The sequence below is a fragment of the Plectropomus leopardus genome, chromosome 2 (assembly GCF_026936395.1).
Source record: "Plectropomus leopardus strain MGB_pleo_1.0 chromosome 2, ASM2693639v1, whole genome shotgun sequence".
Taxonomy (NCBI): domain Eukaryota; kingdom Metazoa; phylum Chordata; class Actinopteri; order Perciformes; family Serranidae; genus Plectropomus; species Plectropomus leopardus.
Window position 1 is genome coordinate 19,516,848 of NC_142177.1, and position 21,457 is coordinate 19,538,304.

Below are 21,457 nucleotides of genomic sequence, written 5' to 3' on the forward strand. Positions count from 1 at the left end.
GGAAAACATTGTGGCATGATTAAATTCCTAACAGTCCCTTAATGATGACAAAGCTGCCCGCATTAGGTGATTATGTTTAACATTGCATAACTTTGTATTTAAATTCTGTGTACTTCAGTCATCATTGACAGGGCTTAACATTCAAAAGTGTGTTATTGTTGTTATTGTTATTATTAATATCGTAAGTTTAGCGTCTGGTAGTGAAGCAGCTTTAAGGCAGCAGACATTTGTTGGGTTTACTTGTTATTTCTGCAAAATAATGAAATAACTGTTAAATCTTCAAATCTTTTTCATGTCATGTCCTTATTTTGTGCATCAAATTATAGAGAGTAGTGTCAGTGAGCGTATCGGTAAGCAGTATCAGTATTGATATCGCTATCAATAAAATCCTAACCATACCCATCTTTGCTTATTAACACCTGAAAACTACACTCTACAACACAGTCTGATCTGTTGGTGTCTGAGGAACTTCACAGAGGCAGTCAGAGCAGTCAGTGTGCCTTACGGAGGGATACCTCCACATTGATAATGAGGGTGATCAAGTGCTGTCGTCTCGCTTCCATTTCCTCGATCTATCCCTCTGGTGTGGAGATTAACCCCCCGATCTAGACCACCATTGCTTCGGTGTTCTTATCAATGATGAGATTTCTTGATACAATAGCTCATTTACTTCCTGCTGTCAGATATTATCTTGTTATTTAAAAAAAAGAAAAGAAAAATGGAAGAAAAGCAACTTCATTTAAACTATAAGTTTAGTGAGATTCTGAATAGAAACTTTAAAAAATAACCACTTGTCAACACTCACCCGTGTGCCAGGACTTTCGGGAAGCAGTGGGGGCTGCAGTCGGGGATGAGGGGGATCCTGTGTTGGATGAAGAGAGACTTCGAGAGATTCTCAATGAGCTGCCCGATGTTTACACTCTGCACCGCAGGATCCTCACCGAGCTGGAGTATCGTATCCGACATTGGTAAAATGTGCACACGCACAATCACATATGCTTTAACTAAAACAGAGCTACTGTCCACACTCTCACCTCTGTTTCTCTGTCGTTCAGGGAGGAGAGCCAGAGGATTGCAGATGTCTTCCTCTCCAGAAAAGCAGAGTTCCTGGTTTTCACCACTTATATTGGCCACTACGACCGCAGTATGAACCTGCTGGAGGACAGCTGCCGGACGTCACCTGCCTTTGCCGCCATTGTTCAACAGTTTGAGGTCAGAGCTACAGAGCCACTCTAACACAAAATGTTAATTGCAATGGATAATCTATAATACAGTTCATAAAAATTACATTTAAACCCATAACTTTTCAAAGTTATTCACACACAGATACAACAGTATGAATAGTCTATAAAAACTGAGGTGCTTTCACACCTGTAGTTTGGTTCATTTGGTTTTGTCCAAAAGGAAATAAATGATACATGGTTGTATTATAGTTCTGGTTCAGTTCCTGTTCTTTTTACAAATGAACCAAGGGGAGTAAAAAACACAAAGTCATACTGACTGAAAGGTATCTCATTGATTAAACAGTTTTGACAATTGTCATCCTGCATCATCAGGACCCACAAAGGGAAATCAAATCCTGGTGAATGGCCGAAATCACATATCTACTATCTTGAAATCATGTGGTTGGTTAGTTTGCTTTCACATCACAAACAAACTGCCAGAGTCCACCTTTTCAGACAGTCTTGGGTTTCGTTATGTAGTCCACACCAAGGTTTAATTGACAGATTTCACTGCAGTCCAAATGAACCATATTAATCAGACAAACACCCTGAATTTGTTTTAACCGAACCAGCAGGTCAGGCGTGAAAGCACCCTTAAATGCCCTCTGATGTGCTCATAGCAAAGCACATCACTATTTTTTTATACCACACATTCATACTTATGCATGCACAGTACTATTTTAATGTTTTTTTGCCATGTAATGATAAATTTGGGTATATAAATACAATAACGAAACCCTGCTGGGTGCATTTAAGTGCATTTTTTGCTCATCAGCAAGAAAAGTCTTGACCTATATGGTTTTGTCCTCCTCGTCCTCACTCGTTCTTCCCCTCTATTTGGTTTCACTGTGTTGCTACTAGGGTTTCACAATACCAGAATTTCAAATTTCAATACAATAAAAAAAACAATGAATAATTTGTCTTTCAATACCATGACAAAAAGAAGAAAAAGGACAGTCTTAAAACGCACGCCTCCAGTCACGTGGTGGTTTGTTGCTGTTGAAAATGAACCAGCAGCTACAGGTTGAGGACCAGTTGATTATCTTTCCTGTTGGTTCAGCGTTACGGCCTGGGTTGAAAATCTGATTGTCGATCTGATTTTTTATAGTTCCAATACTTTACTTTACTATCCAATGTATAATAATGGAGATCATGTAGTTTTAAAACATGGTATTGAAAAAGCTTCAGTACTTTTGGCAGCTTCAGCTGTCACTTGTGGCGGCACGGTGGTGCACTGTCACCTCACAAGAAGAGGGTTTCGGGTGTGAATCTGCTGGCCTGCTGGTGCCCTTTTGTGTGGAGTTTGCATGTTCTTCTTTTGTCAGTGTGGGTTGTTTCAGGGTTCTCCGTCTCTTTCCAAAGTCCAAAAGCATGCAGGTTAGGTTAATTTGTGATTCTAGTTACTCCTAGTGTGAATGGTTTTCTGTCTCAATGTGTCATCCCTGTGATGTGTTTCTGGAAACCTGTCCGGGGTGTACCCCACTTCTCGCCCTACAGATAGAGCTGCAGCTGGATAAGCTCCAGCCTTCCTGTGACCCTGATAAGCAGTTACGGATAATAAATGAATAATTGCCATTGATTTATAGTTTATTGAAAATAAAATTTGGAATTCCAGCATGCGTGAAAAAACAGAAAACAAACTTGTATATTTTGCACATTTAAATGGTTTTGCTAACTACATAAATTTATAAACAACAGGAAAACATGACTACAAGGAAAGCAGAGGTTTTGATGAAAAATCACAGTGAAACTTTCCTTTTAACCTCTGGTATTTGATAGTTATCAAGTGCCTCACTTATCTCTGCACATTATCTCTTAACAGCAGAGTTCAGTGTGCATTTGTGTGCAGCGACAGAGATGAAGTGTGTGTTTTGTAGTAGCAGAGCTGTTGTATTGTGTTTGGTATTAACCTGTGTGTGTGAGAGAGAAGAAAGCCCTTGACACTAAAATTAAAGCATGCAAATCCTTAAACAGTTTAAGCGAAACATGCAGACAGCTAAGTGAATAAAAGAAGTGATTTAATTTAAAGCTACAAAGTGTTCTTGGCTGTTAAAAGAAGCTGTCATGACACCCAAAGGAAAAATTTAGACCGCATGTTAAGATGTTATCAACTAATAAGTCTGGTAGGAGCCACTCAGAACAACAATTAACTGCCGAATGTCTCTTTAAAAAACAGGGGGATCTTAAAATTTATGTAGGTTGGATTTCCCAACATATCCAAACAATGCCCTTTAGTGAGGAGTTATAATTAGCCTCAATTAAAAAACAGACACAGGATAGTGTTTTTAAAACCAGTCAGCCACAGAAGCTATTAAGCTGATACTTTTAAAATATGAAACATAAAAAAATAGGGTATATGATGGGTTGCTTGGCAGTTCAACAGGGAGATTGCAGCATCTGTTAATGATCCACTTTTTAATTTACAATCAAATATTAAACAGCCATGGACAAAGGAGTTTTCAATATTTTCCCTCCATTTTATAGACCACTGAGGGGAAGACTTGGCACAAAGTCTTTGCAGAGCTGGGCAGTTTTCTCTGTCTGATTTAAGAGCATCCCACGTTTAAAAGTCCTCAGATTCTCTAAAGCACTTTTGTGTATTAATGTCCGTGCTAAGAGTAAGCTCTTTTCTCTGTTTGCCTCTCATCATTATGTCTTTTATTAATTTTTAGTTTATAATTTTGAGATATAAAATTGGATTCTGCTGACTGAACAGTTTTTCCACACTTTAAATTAAATCTGTTTGAAATGCATTTTTTTTTTACAAAAGGACCTAAAAACTAAAGCTCTAGGTAGGATATTATAATTATTACTCTTTGTGTGTGTGTGTGTGTGTGTGTGTGTGTGTGGGTGTGTGTGTGAGAGAGAGAGAGAGAGAGAGAGATTACTTATTATTAATAAAATGATAAATTTAAAAAGAGTTTGTTAGTACATACAGATTTGTAGTCTTGTTGTTTTCTGTACTTTCAGATGCACACAGTCACACACACAGACGCACACACTTGTTATCCTGTGGCACGGTGCTGACCAGCAGTCTGTGTTATTGGCCCTTGTTCACACTTAAATATGACGGGTGGTTCTGCGCTAAGGTCCAGTGTTGTTATATATATATATATATATATATATATATATATATATATATATATATATATATATATATATATATATATATATTTGCCTCTCAGTGCAACCTTTTTTTCTTTCTTTTTTACACATTCTGTGAGATCCTTTGACTGGTTTAAAGGGAAACTTCCATCTTGTCATCTTTTATGTAGATGTCCGGTCAGTTTTGATGGTAAATGTGGTCAGCTGAAGCAATAAATTCTCAATGCATGTCATACTAACAGAAAAAAGCTGAGTTCTCCTGCTTAAGGACTTGTGCTGGCAGTGCCTACATTTACCAGGATGCATTGCATGTGAACCTCTAATGGTCAGATAAAAAGTAGTGTAGATTAAGTTGCTCCTATATTTATATTCTTAACAAAATTAAAAACATGTAGGCTTCATAGTCTGTTCTGGTGTGAACAAAGACAGCAGCAGCTACAGCTATTATTAATTAGCATTACTCCTTCACTCCCTCTGTTTTTTACTTTTCACAATAAAAGCCCAACTTAAATTACTCAAAGCATTTGCTAAGAGGCAACTTAACAAAATAGAAGAAGGTCTCCAGCACACTTCTTTCCACGTGAGGAGTAAACTGTCATGCATAGTAACTCACTCACTGGCTTTGACCAGGTTGGCAACAGCAACAGCATCCAAGACCAACTGCCCATGTTAAAATTCATTGTAGCAGAATGATTCAGTTTCTTTTGGCATCGTAGGACAGTTTGAGCAAAGACACCACCAGTCAGTGTTTACTCTCGGCAGCTCAGGATCGAAAGGGTCCTCTCCGGCCATCTCCTCTGCATGGCAACCATAGCCTCTCTCAACTGCATTTCTTCAGCCATTAATCTAGCTCAAATAAATACAGCTGGACATCCGATTCAGTCAAAACATTGTAAAATCAACTACATTTACCACCAATACTGTTTGACATTCACAGAAGCTGTGATTCATTTTCCCTTTGATGCCCCGAAATGCTGTTCATGTGGATTTCTACAGCAAATCTGTCCCGAATGTGCAGCAATGATGCAGTGAAAATGTTAATATTGTATTTGTTTTTGCTTTATTTGTCTCAGCAGCAGAGTCCAGCTGGGGAAAAAGTGTCTCTGAAACATCAGCTGCTGCAGGTCATCGTGCGTGTGGCTCAGTACCGCATGCTCCTCACAGGTGAGTCTCATGTAAAGGACAAGATGTAGCTTTTCTTACTTTTAATTTTCCCTTATAGTGGTTGCATACATGTCTCTCAGGAGGCATTCATTTTCTCTCACTGCTCTCACAGATTACCTGAACAACCTCTCCCCCGATTCCAAGGAATATGAGGACACCCAAGGTACCGTGAACAAACAGCAGACACGGTGTGGACAGAGGCGGTGACTCACAGGAGAGCGTTTTACTGGCCTGTGTGTGGCTCTGTGTTTATAGGGAGTTTATTTGCTCTCATTTGGCATGGAGAGATGGCCATGAGAGAGCCAATTTAATTTTTTTTTGTTCAGGGTAGAAACCCACTGGGCAGCTCTCCTCTGTGTGAAGACTGTAATGTGTAATTCATGAGACAGCCAGTCACAGCAACACTATCTCTTATCTCCGATAAGGGAGCCACCCCAGTCCAGACACATCCGCATTCCTGACTCATTTTGAGTTTTATGTTTGGTGACTTTCTACATGCAGACAAAGAACAAAGAAACATCTAATCAGTTACAATAATGTATTGTTTTTGAGTATAAGTGACTCATGGGAGCAACGGTTTTTGAAACTGATACAGTATTGAGTTACAGAGCTACAGCTGGAAGCAGCTAAACAAGCTGCAGTTTAACCACTTAGGGCATTTATGCTCCATCAGTGTACAACCACCAAAAGTGCTTGTTTTTGCCACTGACAAATTATTATTTATTATTCTAAGTGTATGAAAACATTATGAAGAGGACACTACAGAGATGGGACTTGTTGTTAAAGAACAAGATCCTTCTTGTTTAATCAGAAACAGACCAAAAAATGCTTTCGTCAAGCTTACCAGAAGCCATTATATAAACAGTGATTTTAGAGTGTATAGAACCAGCATATATTTCACACTTAACTGGGTGAATTATTTCAACCAAACCATAGCTGGTGATAGTTGGAACAGTGAAGAGATGAACTAAGACTGCCTTTGTGTTTTTGTTTTTATTTTTGTCAACTTTGACTGAAGTGTGTTTTATAGTGATAAAATTCCAGAGTCTGATGTGTTTGATGATAGCAATTTCAGGGTTGTTTCTGGTTAAACAACTTACCAAAGAGGTCTATCACTGTGTGGATCCTTTCCATACTGTTGTCAGGACCTTAAAATAACAATCTGAGTTTGTCAGTGGCAAACACAAACACTTTCAGTGGACGTGAATTGATGATGCACAACTGCCCACAATGGTTACCTTTCGCTGCTGCCGTCTGCAGCCCTCTCTCTCAAAACTGGACCAATGTCAAAAACTGTTGTTTCCATTAGTAACTTAGACACAAAAACATGGGAAAATAGGGTCCAGGTTGAGAAATGCTGTAGTTCCCCTTTAACATGTCAGGTTTTCAATGATTCCTCTGTGTTTGTGTTTTACAGCTGCTGTGGCCGTAGTGTCCGACATTGCAGATCAAGCAAATGACAGCTTAAAACATGGGGTGAGTGTTATGTGCAGGCGTGCGTAACTCTTGAACCCAAAAAACATTTGCATTCAGAATGACATATTTCTTATTTTCAACCTAAACCTTGATCAGTATTGAACATTTGAATCTCACAGCTGAGTACTTGAAACACTATAGCTTGTTTTTGTGTGTTCAAAACTCTGTAATTCTATAAATTTAGGAAAAGGTTCCTCCCTGCCCAGTTGCCACCCTAAAATTTATGTCCAAAACAGATTACTTAAGAATGAGACTTAACTGCTTCCTGAGTAAATGTAGCGTCCCTTTTCACACTACAGGTTTGACTAAATGTATACAGAGGGAGAAATATGAGATAATTTTCACCCCAACAAGTTATCAAAATGGCATTACTTGAACAGTTCTCCTGTTTCTAATGTTGTAAAAATAAATTTTGCTCTTTACTAAAGGTAAAATCTGTTTTCAGTAGACCAAGCTCTGGCTTTTTTTAAATTAAATCTTATCGTCTTCCACACTGCTGAGGTGTCGAACATGTGGTTTTCACCATTTCTGATGTGTGGTCCCTTCAAAAATCAACACTAAGAGGGAAGTATGAAAAAAAAAATAGTTTAGTAGAAATCTGATGGGTTTTTTTCTATTTCTTTCTGAAGTTAATTATTTGGCAACCCCCCAGGTTTATCTTGTGGCCACTTGCTGGGGGTGTGTTTAATGCTTTAGTCCAGACTGAAATATCTCAACAAGTATTGGATGGATTGCCATGAACTTTGGTTCATAGTGCCCTGACGATGAATACTAATGACTTTGTTGGCACCCTCACTTTGCCTTGAGCGCCACAAGCAGGTCAAAAATAATTAGTTTTCCAATAAAAAGGTTTTTCCTTCATGAGCTGACAAAATGTTGTACAGACATTTGTTGTTCTGAGATGCTGAATCCTAACAGCAAGGATTCCCTGACTTTTCTTATAGCATCACCACGAAACTGATGTTTGTGGTTTGAGTGAGTGTCTCAAAAAACTATAAATGGATAACATTCATTTTACAATACTTTGATTCACAACCACAGCCCTATGAAATTAACATCACTCCCATCAGCTCTGCTTTGTTCTTAGTGCTAATTAACAAAATGTTTGCATGCTCACAGATTCAGCTGAGATGATGAATAGACCAACTAACCATCAGCATTTGAAAAGGTTTTAATGGCAAAGACAGATAAAGGCATATCTTAAATGAATAAACCACCAGTTTGATTGTTATTCCTTTGTGTGCACAATAACAAAAACGATTTGAAATTGAAAACTTGTAGATATCGAAACCACAAACACCAGTTTCACTTATATTCCCTGGCTTGTACACACATATTTTGCAAATGAACCCTTAATTTTAGCATTGTCATTTCAGCACGTTAGCATGCTGACGAGGCATTTAACTCAAAGCACTGCTGACAGACTCAAAAAGAGGCTCTTGTTTTTTAAAAGCTACAGTAGTTGTAGTTAGAACCACGTGCCAAATAATTGCATTTCAAAATAAAGTGGCTCATTGTAAAGAGATGACTATGTAGAAAAACAAAGGGAGTTGTAAAAATAGTCAAACAGAGAAAAATAGTTTGTGGTTTACGGGAAAATGTCTGGTAATGGGCTCTTTCATCATTTCTCGTCTTGTTTTCTCTCCCCGTCTCTCTGCTCTTTTCTCTCTTTGTGTCTCAGGAGAACTTGTTGCGTCTGGTCAACATAGAGTACAGTGTTCGTGGCCAGCGGGACCTGCTGCAGCCTGGCAGGGTACGACTCTGATAACAGCATTGTTTCTTTGCCAGCCCACCCTGTCTGCCCTGCACCGCCCCTGTGTTGCCCTTTACACAATCACTCAGCTGGGAATCCCCGGCCGGTGCACTTTTAAAACAGCATTAATTATTGCAGATGCCCGCTGGGTGTCATGATCAGATAAATGGTGAAGTGTTCAGTTTGACTTGATCCAACTAATATGTGTTTATGTATCAGGTGTTTGTGAAGGAGGGCACCCTGATGAAGGTCAGCAGGAAGAGTCGACAACCCCGCCATCTGTTTCTGGTAAACGCTGCTTCCTGTTTGTAGTCTTTACACACACACATGTGCTGGTGGTTATACTAATAATCTTTATTTTTGCTTCATCATCTAACTACTTCTGAAGACATCTCTGTCTAAAATGTAGAGTCATGCATTTTCTGTCTGCCGTGTTTCTATGTCCAGACTGAGCTATTAAGAGCAGGTTTCCTGGCAGGATGTTTCTGAATGCTGACTTCCTGAGCCGTTTTTTTTCACTGACAACACAGCGAAGGTCAACACCAGCCTCTTATTCGTATGCACCTGTAAACCCTTATGACTCACATTCTCTCTGAACACAGACAGCTAAGATCATGATAAAGTAAACAGCAATGTAGAGGGAGGGGCGAAGGATCTAAATTCATAAAGTTTTATGTCGAGTATAAACAGGTCACAGTGTAATTTGTGTTATTTTGTTACGAGGGCTGCAATTGAAAATTATTTTAATTGTAGATTAATCTGTTGATCATTTTCCTCGATTAATCTATCAGTCGTTTGGTCTATAAAATGTCAGAAAATTGTTAGAAATATCAAAAAGTGTTTGACAAAGCCCAAGAGGAGTCCTTTAAATGTCTTGTTCTGTCCACAACCCAAACATATTCAGTCACAGAAGAGTAAAGAAACCAGAAAAAAATTACATTTAAGAAGCTGGAATTAGAGAATTTTTACTTTTTTTCCCTTAAAAAATTATGCAAACCATTTAATTGCTAATCACATTAGTTGCTGATTAATGTGATTATAGACAACTAATATATTAATTGATTAATAATTGCAGCTCTGTTTGTCATGACGTCATTTATTTCATGAAAGAGATCACTGAAAATGAGTGAGTCACAGAGGCAGAGGAAACACTGTGCCAGACATTAAGCTTGTGAAAATCATAACATAAAGAAAAGCCTGAAATGTTCTAATTAAGAGAGATTAGAAAATTAAACGCCTTCGCGAATTATCCATAGAGCATCATCAAAGCACATTGCTTTTCCCTCCTGTGGCGTTTTTGAAATTTGTGATCTGGGTTCACCACTAAAAAAGCTCGTAAACATCTCTTCTGGAGGATGTCAGTAATAATCGCTTTGTAACTTTTATCCTGCCAGTTTATTAACCCAGACGCTGATCACGTGTTATCGGCTATTATTAATTTGGGAGACAGCATCATAAAACAAGTCTGCAGGAGCTGCCAGTCTCATAACAACAACAAACACTGGAGAAATGATGCAGAGGTTAATGATCCAGTTTGACATCAGCCACTTTGTTACAGAAGTATCCGTTTCATGTATAATCATAAAAATGAATACGAGGTTTTTGAATTTATAGATGCATAGATTCAGTAGATGGCTGTAAAAACAGCCTTTGAGTGTCAAATTCTGCATGTACATCATTCTGCACAGTGAGGCTCAGGTGAAGCAACAATAAGCACATTGTTATATGAAGGGGAGCTTTAAATTTTGTGTAACATTTGAGGTCTAAAAAGTTTTAAAGTTAACCCTTTGAAACCTAGATTGACATCAGTTTTCTTGTGCTGCATTCAGACTTCTTGTACAAGCTATCTGACCCTTTGAAAATGGAGCAAATTGGTGTGACTTCCTTTGAAACCACAGGAAAAGAAAAGGCAAGGACCAATTTGGCAAGAAATGTCCCACAAATTGCCAGAAATTTTTGCCTAAAACTTTATTTAAAAAAGAGGAGAGGATTATTAGAAAATAGTCCATTATTATTATGTTCCAAAAAAATATTAACATTAATAATAAGCAGTGTGGCTGTACTCCATACTGTCAAAAATACAAGAAAAAATACACAGTTTAGTTTGAAATTTTACTTGCCAAGTAAGTCAACTGTGTGAACTCATCGATGCAAAGTTTTGTAGTAGAGTGCCCTCCACTGGAAGACTGATGCAAATGCCTGACTGATGATTAACAAAAAAATGTCCTCTGATCTGCACTTCTTTGTCCTGCAGATTTATTGTGACTTATTATTGTTATCTCTGTCTGTTTGTAGATGAATGACGTGCTGCTGTACACCTACCCTCAGCAAGACGGGAAATACAGACTAAAGAATACTCTGCCACTCACCGGCCTGAAGGTCAGAGTCCATTAAAGGAATACTTCACCTCCTAAACAACCATTTGTATATCATTTACTCATCATGTGTTAGGTTAATTTGCGTTTTTCCTGCATACCTCTGGTGAACATAAAAACTGGTAGAACTGAAGCATAAGACTAAATATGAGAAATTTAAATTATACTGCACAAGTTGTGGGAGAGTTTTAAACCAATTTTATTATATAGTTTTGCTGTTATTAAAGGTGGCCCCCTTTTTACTCGAATATATATCAAGAATTTTCTCAGTTTCTGGATTCTTGGTTTACCATAAAGGCATGTGAGAAAAATGTTTTCTTCACCAATTCAGTGCAACACGAGATGATTTATAACCATGTTTTCCCTTTGCAACCCCCCCAGGAGTTGATATGCAATTAAAACTGGCATTATTGTTTTAACACCTGTAAAAACTAAAGCCATGAAAGTATTCAATGATAAATATACTATTAGATTAGATACTATTTTTTTATGTAGGGATAAACCTTGTGAGATGTATGATCTTGTTTGCAAGGGGATCCCCAACAAACACAAAACAAATGGAAAACAGAGCAGTACACAATGCTGTATGACACAACACTGACAAACAGCAAACTAAATAAGTAACAGGGAATGGGAAAAAATTAAGAAAAAAGTACAACTGTAGAGTAGACAGAACTAAAGAAAAAGGATTGATCTCATGTTCTGAGATGAGAAAACAAAACATATTTAAATAAGCAAAGGGATGACAGAGAATGGATATTTAAAAGTAACTTATTCGAATCAGAAGGATTCATTTTTGAATTAAACGGTTTGCAGGTAAAAGCAGATTTGAGAACGGAAAAATACATTTTACCTCCCGATCTTTGATTTATGATCTTACTGATTTTCCAGGTCAGTAAACCCATCGTGGAAAATGTCCAAAATGCTCTTAGGATCGAAGGATCAGACATCTCCATCACTCTGTCTGCAAGGTGGGTCACAGTGCGTGTACGGTTTGGATAATCGTTAAAGGTACACTGTGCAGGAATTTTTTTGGTTACTGTTTGTTTCAGTGCTTGTTTGCCAAAGTAAAATCCAACCCCAGATCCTTTTCATAGCAATGAAAAGGAAAAGCATTTTTGTTTATTTGGCATTTTATCCATGATTTTCGTACTAGGGTGCTTGCTGCTAACAGTCAGGCACCTGTTTGTCACATTTCTTATGAAGTCTTGACCTCACCTGTACACAAAATAACAAGAAAATGATGAAATACAGGCGGAGGGCAGAGTCTCTGCATTTAAATGCACCGGCACACACATCCAGTGGGTCACAAGTGATGATTGAGAGGGATTATTCTTATATGAGTTTATATATTGTTGTTTTAGGACAATCCTGCATACTATACACTTAATATTTAATAAGAGTTTTGATTAAAATTTTAAAATACTTGTAGTAATTATCTAACAGTGCAGTGGTTCTGTGTGTACTTTTTGCAGTTCCTTTATTGAAAGAGAGGACTGGTTTTACACTCTGAGTCGCACTGTGACTGAACATGCCAGAGGATCTGTAGCACTCAACGGCTGCTCAGGAGAGGTGAGCAAACTCTGCTTCTCTGTATTCATCTTTGAAGTTATTACTTTATACATTTTTTTCCTGAATCATACTCATCCACGTCCAACCAGAGAGACTGACGCTATTGGTCATCGTCATCAATCTCTGCAGAGCGTTTTAGTCTGTTTTTATGTTTCTCTGTGTTTGTTCCAGGTCAGAGATCGTCTGCGGCTGACTCTGGGAGAGAAAGCTCCCACACTTGTTCCAGTCTCACAAGTGATGATGTGCATGAACTGCACCTCAGATTTCAGCCTCACTCTGCGAAGACACCACTGCCATGGCTGCGGAAGAGTGAGTCACACACAAACAAAACACAGAGCTCCACAACACTTTGATATATGTTTGATATATGAGTTTAGTTTGCTGCTGAATTCTTGTGGACTTTTCAATGTGCCTGTGGTTTATTTATGTTTGACACAGATTGTTTGTCGGAGCTGCTCCAGGAACAGATATCCACTGAAATATATGAAAGACAGGATGGCCAAAGTGTGTGATCACTGTTACAACGAGCTAAAGAAGAGAGGTGGGAAACGCTGCTCAATTTTTTCAATTCATTTATTTATTTATTTTTACATCAATCAATCAGCTTGTCAGGCCTCACATTTTTGTATTTTTTATTCCTCTTGTAACCAGTAGGAGCAATAAGTTACTCCTGACGTGAGACGCAGCATCACACTAATGTAAATACAGGAGGAATGTCCCACTTAAATTGGACTGAAATCAGACTGAGCTGGCAGATTTTGGAAAAATGAGTTAAGTTTACAGGAAATATATTTATACAAGAAAGGAAAGTAATATATTTGGAAAGGCAGAAATAAAGTAAGAAAGTAATATTTTAACATAGTGAACATCAAATATATCATTGCCAGTTGCATCTTAACATTCTGTAGTTTCACGGGACGCTGAGTTTAGGATGAGGATCATGTGAAAATTCTGAAACAAGTCCAAAAAAAAAAAAAAAAAAACATAACTGAATTCAGTGTGTTACACCCTTGGATAGTGAAATCAAAGTTTCATTCTGAAGAAGAACTTACCCTTTATTTTCAGTAACATATTTAACATCTTGTGGAAATCCTTTGTTTTGCCTCTATAATACTACTAATATATTTTTGAGTGCACGTGATGCAAAAATATAGGATGATGGACTGTGTTATGATGTTTTATTAATTAAGATATATGTTTGATATGACATGGCCTTTGCATTACTGTCTTTTTCCTTATGTACTTTTTTTAATATGCACTTATTGAATTGTTTCCTATCAATTGTTTTACCACCCTGAGTGGTTTAGATGGTGAATCATACCAGCTGTCACAGAGCCTGTCAGCCTTTTGGTGTGCATTATTTATTATTATAGTAGTGATAACAACTTTTCAAACGTTTTGACCTGACAGATATCCAAGTAAGGCAAGGCAGACTTATTTATATAACACATTTCATACACAAACCAACCCAGAGCATTTTACGGATTAGTCATTTTGAATCAAAGCTCATTTTAGCCCAGTCACAAAGCACACCTCAAAGGCCCATACAAATAATAATTTCAGTTCAATTTCAATTTCATTGATAAATCACAATTTGCCTCAGAGGACTTTACGCAACATCCCTCTGTTCTTGAACCCTTACAGCAGAAAAGGACTCCCCCACAAAAAAACAACAACAAAACCCTTAAACGAGGGAAATTTGTCTTGGGCTCCAAGCCCCTGCATCACACAGCATGCTTACCAACATGCTTACCAGTACACATGAATGCTTAGAACATGGATCATACATACATACTTAAACAATAAGGCATTTGTATATTTCTGCAGGAGGCGACGTGTCTCCACTGTCAGGTAAGAGTAGCCCTCGTCCAAACCGCTCCAGTCGTCCTCTCTCTGCTGTGTTCCAAAACATTCATCCTCCCAACATCTGGAGACATCGCAAAGGCACCATCTCCTTCACCCAGGTACACCTGCAACTGCACCTGCCGCATGAGAGGGCAGTGAAAAAACTGCAAATATAGCGTACACCCAAAATGATATTTTTAGGTGGGCCTTTTTTAGGAAGCTGCATAGATTACTGAACAATTGTTGATAAGGCAGATGTGTTTTGTAAGTAACAGTGGTAGTTATCAGTCTCCCCGTGCTCCTGTGTTGTGCAGGTGACAGTGTCGGAGGAGGGCTCCATCAGTGGCACTCTGCAGCGCAGCAAGAAGAGCAAGAGGAACTGGAAGAGACTGTGGTTCCTCCTAAGAGACAAGGTGCTTTACACCTACCGAGCCCAAGAGGTGAGGGGAAACATGCACTCCCCTTTAACCTGAACAGCACATATTCAAACTTTATCTTTAAACAGTGATATCTGTAACTAAAAGTGCCCACAGTTAAATCACTGTATCTTACAAACGATTTCTGTTCCTGTGATGAATCATCTGTTCGCAGGAGAAAGTAGCATCAGAGACTTTACCTCTGCTGGGTTTCACAGTGAAACTGCCTGAGCAGCAGGGAGGAGAAGAGGAGGCCAACATCTTCCAGCTTTATCACAAAAACACTTTGTATTACTCCTTTAAAGCTGAGGACAACTTCACAGCCCAGAGGTGAGAGGCATGTCTACTTCACAGCTAATTTTAAAATGTTTAGCAATGAACAAAAAAGTATTAGTCTGACTCACAGGGTTGCTAGTGAACAGTTGCAATCGAAAGAGAAAAAAACTAATAAAAACAATCAAGCTTCTAACTTTCACATCAACCAGTGGGTCCCAGGGGGTTAAATGGGCCCATGATTGGATCGTTTTCTTTGACCCACAGATAACCATGTGATCCCTGACTTGACTTCTCTGAAGTGGAAACATAAGCAACACCAAATTTGGAGTTTTTAGTAGCAATGTGCAGAGTTTACAAAAACAGAAAAGTTGGTCACTCCTCTAGGGCAAAATGCTTTTATTTTTCATTCCCAGGAGTCTGCTGCAGTAAAGTTAGTTCAGTTAGTAATGTAGCCATACGTCACACTGACAGGCACAGAATTGGAAGTGTTTAGGTGAAACAGACTGAAGTTACTATTTTAACACAACTGCAATACAAGCTGTTTTTCTCCTAATGGAACATCCTCTTCTTGTACAGGTGGGTAAACGCCATGGAGGAAGCCACAGTTTTATAGGATCAGCTACTTCGGGTGGAAATAGAGGTCTGCTACTTTTCTCCTGCTACAAACAGACTGAGAAACGAAAAGGGAAAGATAATGATATTTGATTATGTCTGCAAGTTATAATGAGGACTGAATAAAAAAGAAGACATCTTGTTCTTTGAGAGGGGACATGATTACCTACTTTGTAAACCTCCAGTGTCCCTGCCTGCTGATACCGCAGGTGTGACACTGAGAGCCATGAGAAGCGTTGGCCCAGAAACCTGCCAGTGTGGAACATTACACTGATGTGACCTGTATTTCCCCCAAAACTTGATCAGCAACATTCCTCCAAATCCTGGGCAAGATTTTAGGAAAAGAAAGATATTCTATGATTTCTAGTATTTTTTCACCATATTAAATATTAAAAAAAAAAAAAACAACATAAAGACATAATTATGATAACAGAACAAACATAAATGTTAAAGGTCCAGTGTGTAGGAATTAGGGGGATATATTGGCAGCAATAGAATATAAAAAAGAATGTTTTCTTTTGTGTATAACCACCCAAAAATAAGAACTGTTGGGTTTTTGTTTCCTTTGAATGAGTCGTTTATATCTATAGGGAGCGGGTCCTCGTCCATGGAAATCGCCATGTTGCACCACCATGTTTCTACAGAAGGGGCAAACCAAACACTGGCTCTAGATAGGGCCATTCATGTTTATGTGTCAGCCACCGTAGTTAGCTGCCCCTCCACAATGAACAGCCTTGGAAAAACACTGATTTTTAATGTGAAATTGCTTAATTATGTGTCTTAAATTACAAGATCCATTTGTTTTGGAGATGAAGAGACCTCTGCGGATGATTCAGCTCCCAGTAAAGACGCCTGTATCTTAAGTTATTTAGGAAAAGAGGTGGGCTAGTAACCTGCTGCTGAAACTCTGATTTGTGAAACTGTTTTATTCAGTGTTTTAGTCACTAGGTCCTTTTGATTTGGAGAAAGAGAGACCTCGGACGATAATTTGGCTCTTGACAAAAAAAAAACCCTCTGAACAATTAACACTAAAGGAATCCTAACCGAGAGTTCACACTTGCCACATGGGAGAAGTTTCAGCTGTATGCAGTCTGCAGTCCTCACTGCTAGATGCCACTAAATCCAGCACACTGTACCTTTAACCACAATCATTCTGCTGTCGTTTCCACAGAGGGTGGAAAAATAGTAACACATTTCAACCTCGTTCAAATATGCCTAAATCTGGAATGGCCTGATCTTTAGTTATAAAAATGAATTAGTTATGCTTCCATTCAACATGTGTTCCTCCACTGGATTAAAAGCATCTCTATGACTAACACCCTGAAGCACAGGCTGTATCAAAGAATGAGTAATGTTATATGTATAGAAATGTCTGTAGCTTTGCCATGCACTGTATCGCTGGAGATAAAACAGTGAATATAAACAGTTTGTATACTTTTTTTTGCACTTATAGAAAAAGGATTGAACCTGAAAAAGAAACATGAGTGTACCTTCATCTCAGAGGCCAAAAGCTTCAACAACTTTAATTAACTGACTTGATTTGCTTAACATACTTTTTAAAATGTTGCCAGTTACAGATCCAGTTGTGCACAGGATTTGCTGCCCTCGACTGAACGATGAATCACTGATTTCACTGCTCTACATGATCAGTGTTTTGGACTTTTTACTGTAGCGGATGATATATTAAGTTAGAATTTTTAACACTATTGTTTAAAAATCAAGTAAAGGAGGTTTTAACGATGAAAACTGTGTGTCTGTTTTCTCTTTCTCCATTTTGTGTCTCTTGAGCTTAGTTTGTGTCTTTTTTTGGTCATTTTATGTCTTTATTTTTGGTCGATCTGTGTCTGGGGTAATTTGGGTCTTGTTTTAAGTTTCTTTGAGGTCATTTTGTGTCTGTGGGTTATTTTTTACTCTTTGGGTTGTTTTGTGTCTCTTTGAGATCATTTTGTATCTCTTTAGGTCATTTTGCATCTTTTTTTGCTCATTCTGTGTCTCTTTGAGGTAATCTTGCATCTCTTTGCAGATGTTTTGTGTTTCTGTAAGGTATTTTTTTGTCGTTTTTGTTCCTTTAAATAGTTTGTTAGTGTCTCTTTGCAGTTCCTTTGCATCTCTATGTGATTAATTTGATTCTCTTGGTCGGTACATGTTCATTTGAGTGACATTGTGCAGTTAAAGGCCGAAGAGCCCCTGACACTTTTGGCCCCTGGGTCTTTGCCTGGTAGGCCCATTCAGTAATCCATTCATGTTCCTCACGTCCTCTAGATGGCAGGTGGATTAGATATTAAATTACAACAGACTGATGTTGAATTCCTGTCACTGTGTCCTTGCTGATGAAGCTCAGTCAATACATACATTGAAAATAGACACATTATAGCCCCTCCCCAACATAAGTCTGCACTGACATGTAATCAATGTGTGGCCTGATCTGATGAAACACCAAGCTGGCGAGCGTTTTAGATAACATTTTGAGCTGTTTGAGCTGAAGACACAGGGGACTGAGTGATGTGCAGACCAGTGTGCTGTACGGCCAAAGAAAGGCCAGGCCTGCTCTGCTTCTTGTCTCCCCCCTGAGGCTGCCTGACCCAGAATGATATCCGGCAGAAAGTTTGCTTTCTGGGGCTCCTGAAAAGTTGCAGACACCTCGTCCTATATAGAGGACAGATCATTCATCACTCTGCTCTCCCTCTCTAGCCCTAATTCTGTTTTCTCCCTCCTCTGTCGCTTCACTCTTTTTTCAAATCTCTGTCATGTTTTCTTTCCTTTTTTGCTTTTGATTATGACAAAATACACAAATTTCTGACAGCTTTTTAAAAGCTACGTATCATCCCACGTTTCCTGCACCTGCTCCTTCTGACTGAATCCTTCTGCTGGAATAACCTCTCTTAATTGGCTGTGTTTCAGCGCTGAGTGGAAAATGTACTTGATGTCATCTTTATACAACACTGACACTGAGTAGTTGCCAAGACACAAGAACAAATCAGATAAATAACCCAGTTCACCTGAATACAGAAGTGTTTTCTCACAGCTTCTGTATGTAAAGCAGTTTGCTGTTTGCTTTTTTTTTTACCATATACTACTTCTGCTTATGTTTTTTCTGGTCGCTGCAAAGCAGCAAGAATCAGGAAATTGTTAACTTGAGCTCGCTGAAGAATAAACAAGACAAACTGGAAAGCCCAGCTGCACTTTTAAAGATCCTCTATGTGCTAATTAATTATCGCAACAAGTGCTGAAAGCTTGCTGTGGGTCTGACAGACTTTTGACAGTGGGGCAGCAACAGTGTCATAATCCAAGCTTACTTCCATATCGCTGCAGGCAGGAGCGATGGAGAGAAAAGCAAATAATCAATCATACACACACAGCCTACTCAATACGGTCGGATGCATTCAGCTCTGGTATACGTGCTCAGCCTCAGGAGTCATCAGCGGCTGATGCAAAAGAAGCTGAAATAGTTTTATGATCTGAACTTTCTCATATATGGCTTTTTTTTGTCTTGCCCATGATGCTCTGACAGCAGAGTTCTTTTTGGAGACAAACTTTCTGGCCATTTTCAGTTTTAGTCTGAGAAGCCAATGCAGTGTTTTTGTTGATGTCGTGAGTTACAACAGCATGCCTTCTCATCTTTGTTGTGTGGGCGGCAGATCCTCAGGGGTAAAGAAAAGACTTTATTATGTAATAGCAGAAAGATTTAAATTAAAAAATACTGAGAAATACGACAAAGGGGATAATAGCCGTGTCCCCTTGACATTGGTTTGACATTTCTGGGTTTGCACCTTTCCTCATGTATCTTGGCGCCCTTCAGAGATGGGGAGAGGGAGAGAATAAAAAGATGTGGAGGGGCTGGAAGAACAGAGGGACACACTCTTATGTCCCACTTTGCAAACTCTTTTGCAGCCTACACTGCCAAGTCAATGTTACACCTATTCCACCTCCCCTAAAGCTTTAAATAGCCCACTCTCCCTCAACAGGACAAATGGAGAGAAACACACAGCCTTCAGCACACTCTGCACCTACGACTGAACATTCGTTGTCCCTGGTGCCTAAACATGGAGCGTGCGTCGTGCTTTCCATTCTCTTGTGACCATTCTGTCACCGGCAGCTATCTGCAGAGAGGGAATACGTGTCAGCAGGGCTGGCAGCTGTCACTGAGGGATGTAAAATCTGTGCAGTCTTTGAACCTGGACAAAGATAGTCAGAGTTTATATTTAAAGCATAGTTTGACATTTTGGGAAAAAGGACTCCTAGCTTTCTTGTCATGAACTAGATGAGAAGATTTATTCCACTCTTATGGAAACTGGAAACTGGGCAAAACAGCTGGCCTCTGTCCAAAGGCAGCAAAAAGGACTTCTAAAGCGCATTAATTAATACATTATGTCTCATGTGACCAGTTGTGTTTTGTGGGGGGTTCTGTGCTGGACTATTTCTTGGTCCAGTTGCCAAGCAACCAGAAAAGGCCCCAGAAAGTCAAGAAATAGTCCGGCACAGCACACATAAAACAAAGTACTGTGGATTTTACAAAAGTGGCAACTTCAGGGGCTGAAAAATGAAGCTAATGCATAAGTGCAAAAAAACTGCAGTTCCTCGAATGGCCACTTGAGGCTGGTTCTAAATATGAGTAATCCTCATTCCTGTTAGCATTTTTTTATTCTAAAAACATTCTTAGAATGGTACAATGCAACCAATGCAATGTTTTAATAATGTTTTCAGTGGCAAGTTTTCTATCAGATTCCAGAACATTCTTCTTAAAGTTAAGGTAACATTCTTTATAAACATACAAAAATAGTTTTTGTTTTTTTAACATATCACATTATATTACATTTTCATTTGAAAATGCTCTGTAATCTCAGGCCTCAATAATGTGTTCTGAATGTTGTTTTGAAAATGTTCTTCCTTTGTTCTCATGTAACATTGTGTGAACGTTTTATATAAGAACACTCTATGATCTTTCAACATCACCAAAACATCCTCAATATGTGACAGTTATAATGTAACATCTTCAGCATTTAACCTTGCAGGGACATTATTTGAAAAGATAAACGTCCTTAAAACATTCTTTGAACAATAGCTTAAAATGTTTTGTTTAAAACATTAAAGCAACTTGTAGGTAACATCAGCCAAGGTTGTGGGAACGTTCCCTGTTAGCTGGGTAGACCCTCATGTTAAAATGCCCAATTTAACAGCAAAATTTAAATGTTTACAGTCTGATCTCTACAGTCAATTTCCCTGCTCATGACAACTGTATGGGTGTGAATTTTTATATGACTTACCTGTTTGCATTTTATTAATGCTTAAAGTTACACATAATTAAGGGTGTAGCTGCTCTGAGTGATTGATGGGTGCCATCAATTCAAAAGTTGCCAGCACAGCTGCAAGATTGGTTAGGTAACGTAACTGTGGTGTAACCCTTGATATATAGAGTAGCCTATAGGCGCACCTATAGTTGGTACTATTTCAGTACGTTCATGAAATTGCAACATTTTTTGACACCTATGTCATGTGCCGCTGAACATCTTTCGTAGGAGTGGACAGGGCCTGCCTCCAACACTGTCCAGTTCCCTTTATACATTCATGTTTAAAATTGGAGTCAACAAATAACAGGTGACATCACAGTGGCTTAATCTGTTATTGTCTTCGTCTGTGGAT

At 38.7% G+C, this 21,457-nt stretch overlaps 1 protein-coding gene across 3 annotated transcripts in view; it reads left to right on the plus strand.

Moving 5' to 3' along the window:
* The window catches only part of fgd5b (FYVE, RhoGEF and PH domain containing 5b), a 28,174-nt gene extending 10,611 nt beyond the window's left edge, over positions 1 to 17,563 (plus strand). Inside the window, exons 6-21 of one of the 3 annotated variants that reach the window (XM_042508471.2) lie at positions 817 to 968; positions 1,056 to 1,212; positions 5,402 to 5,492; positions 5,605 to 5,655; positions 6,910 to 6,968; positions 8,650 to 8,721; positions 8,941 to 9,009; positions 11,017 to 11,100; positions 11,988 to 12,067; positions 12,572 to 12,668; positions 12,840 to 12,977; positions 13,107 to 13,209; positions 14,496 to 14,632; positions 14,828 to 14,953; positions 15,105 to 15,259; positions 15,782 to 17,563. In XM_042508471.2, coding sequence (XP_042364405.2) covers positions 817 to 968; positions 1,056 to 1,212; positions 5,402 to 5,492; positions 5,605 to 5,655; positions 6,910 to 6,968; positions 8,650 to 8,721; positions 8,941 to 9,009; positions 11,017 to 11,100; positions 11,988 to 12,067; positions 12,572 to 12,668; positions 12,840 to 12,977; positions 13,107 to 13,209; positions 14,496 to 14,632; positions 14,828 to 14,953; positions 15,105 to 15,259; positions 15,782 to 15,818 — 1,608 coding nt within the window. In that variant the 3' untranslated portion in view covers positions 15,819 to 17,563. The remainder of the gene's footprint in view (positions 1 to 816; positions 969 to 1,055; positions 1,213 to 5,401; positions 5,493 to 5,604; positions 5,656 to 6,909; positions 6,969 to 8,649; positions 8,722 to 8,940; positions 9,010 to 11,016; positions 11,101 to 11,987; positions 12,068 to 12,571; positions 12,669 to 12,839; positions 12,978 to 13,106; positions 13,210 to 14,495; positions 14,633 to 14,827; positions 14,954 to 15,104; positions 15,260 to 15,781) is intronic. The other 2 variants (XM_042508488.2, XM_042508480.2) reach the window with 2 other exon arrangements.
* Positions 17,564 to 21,457: the final 3,894 nt, after the last annotated feature.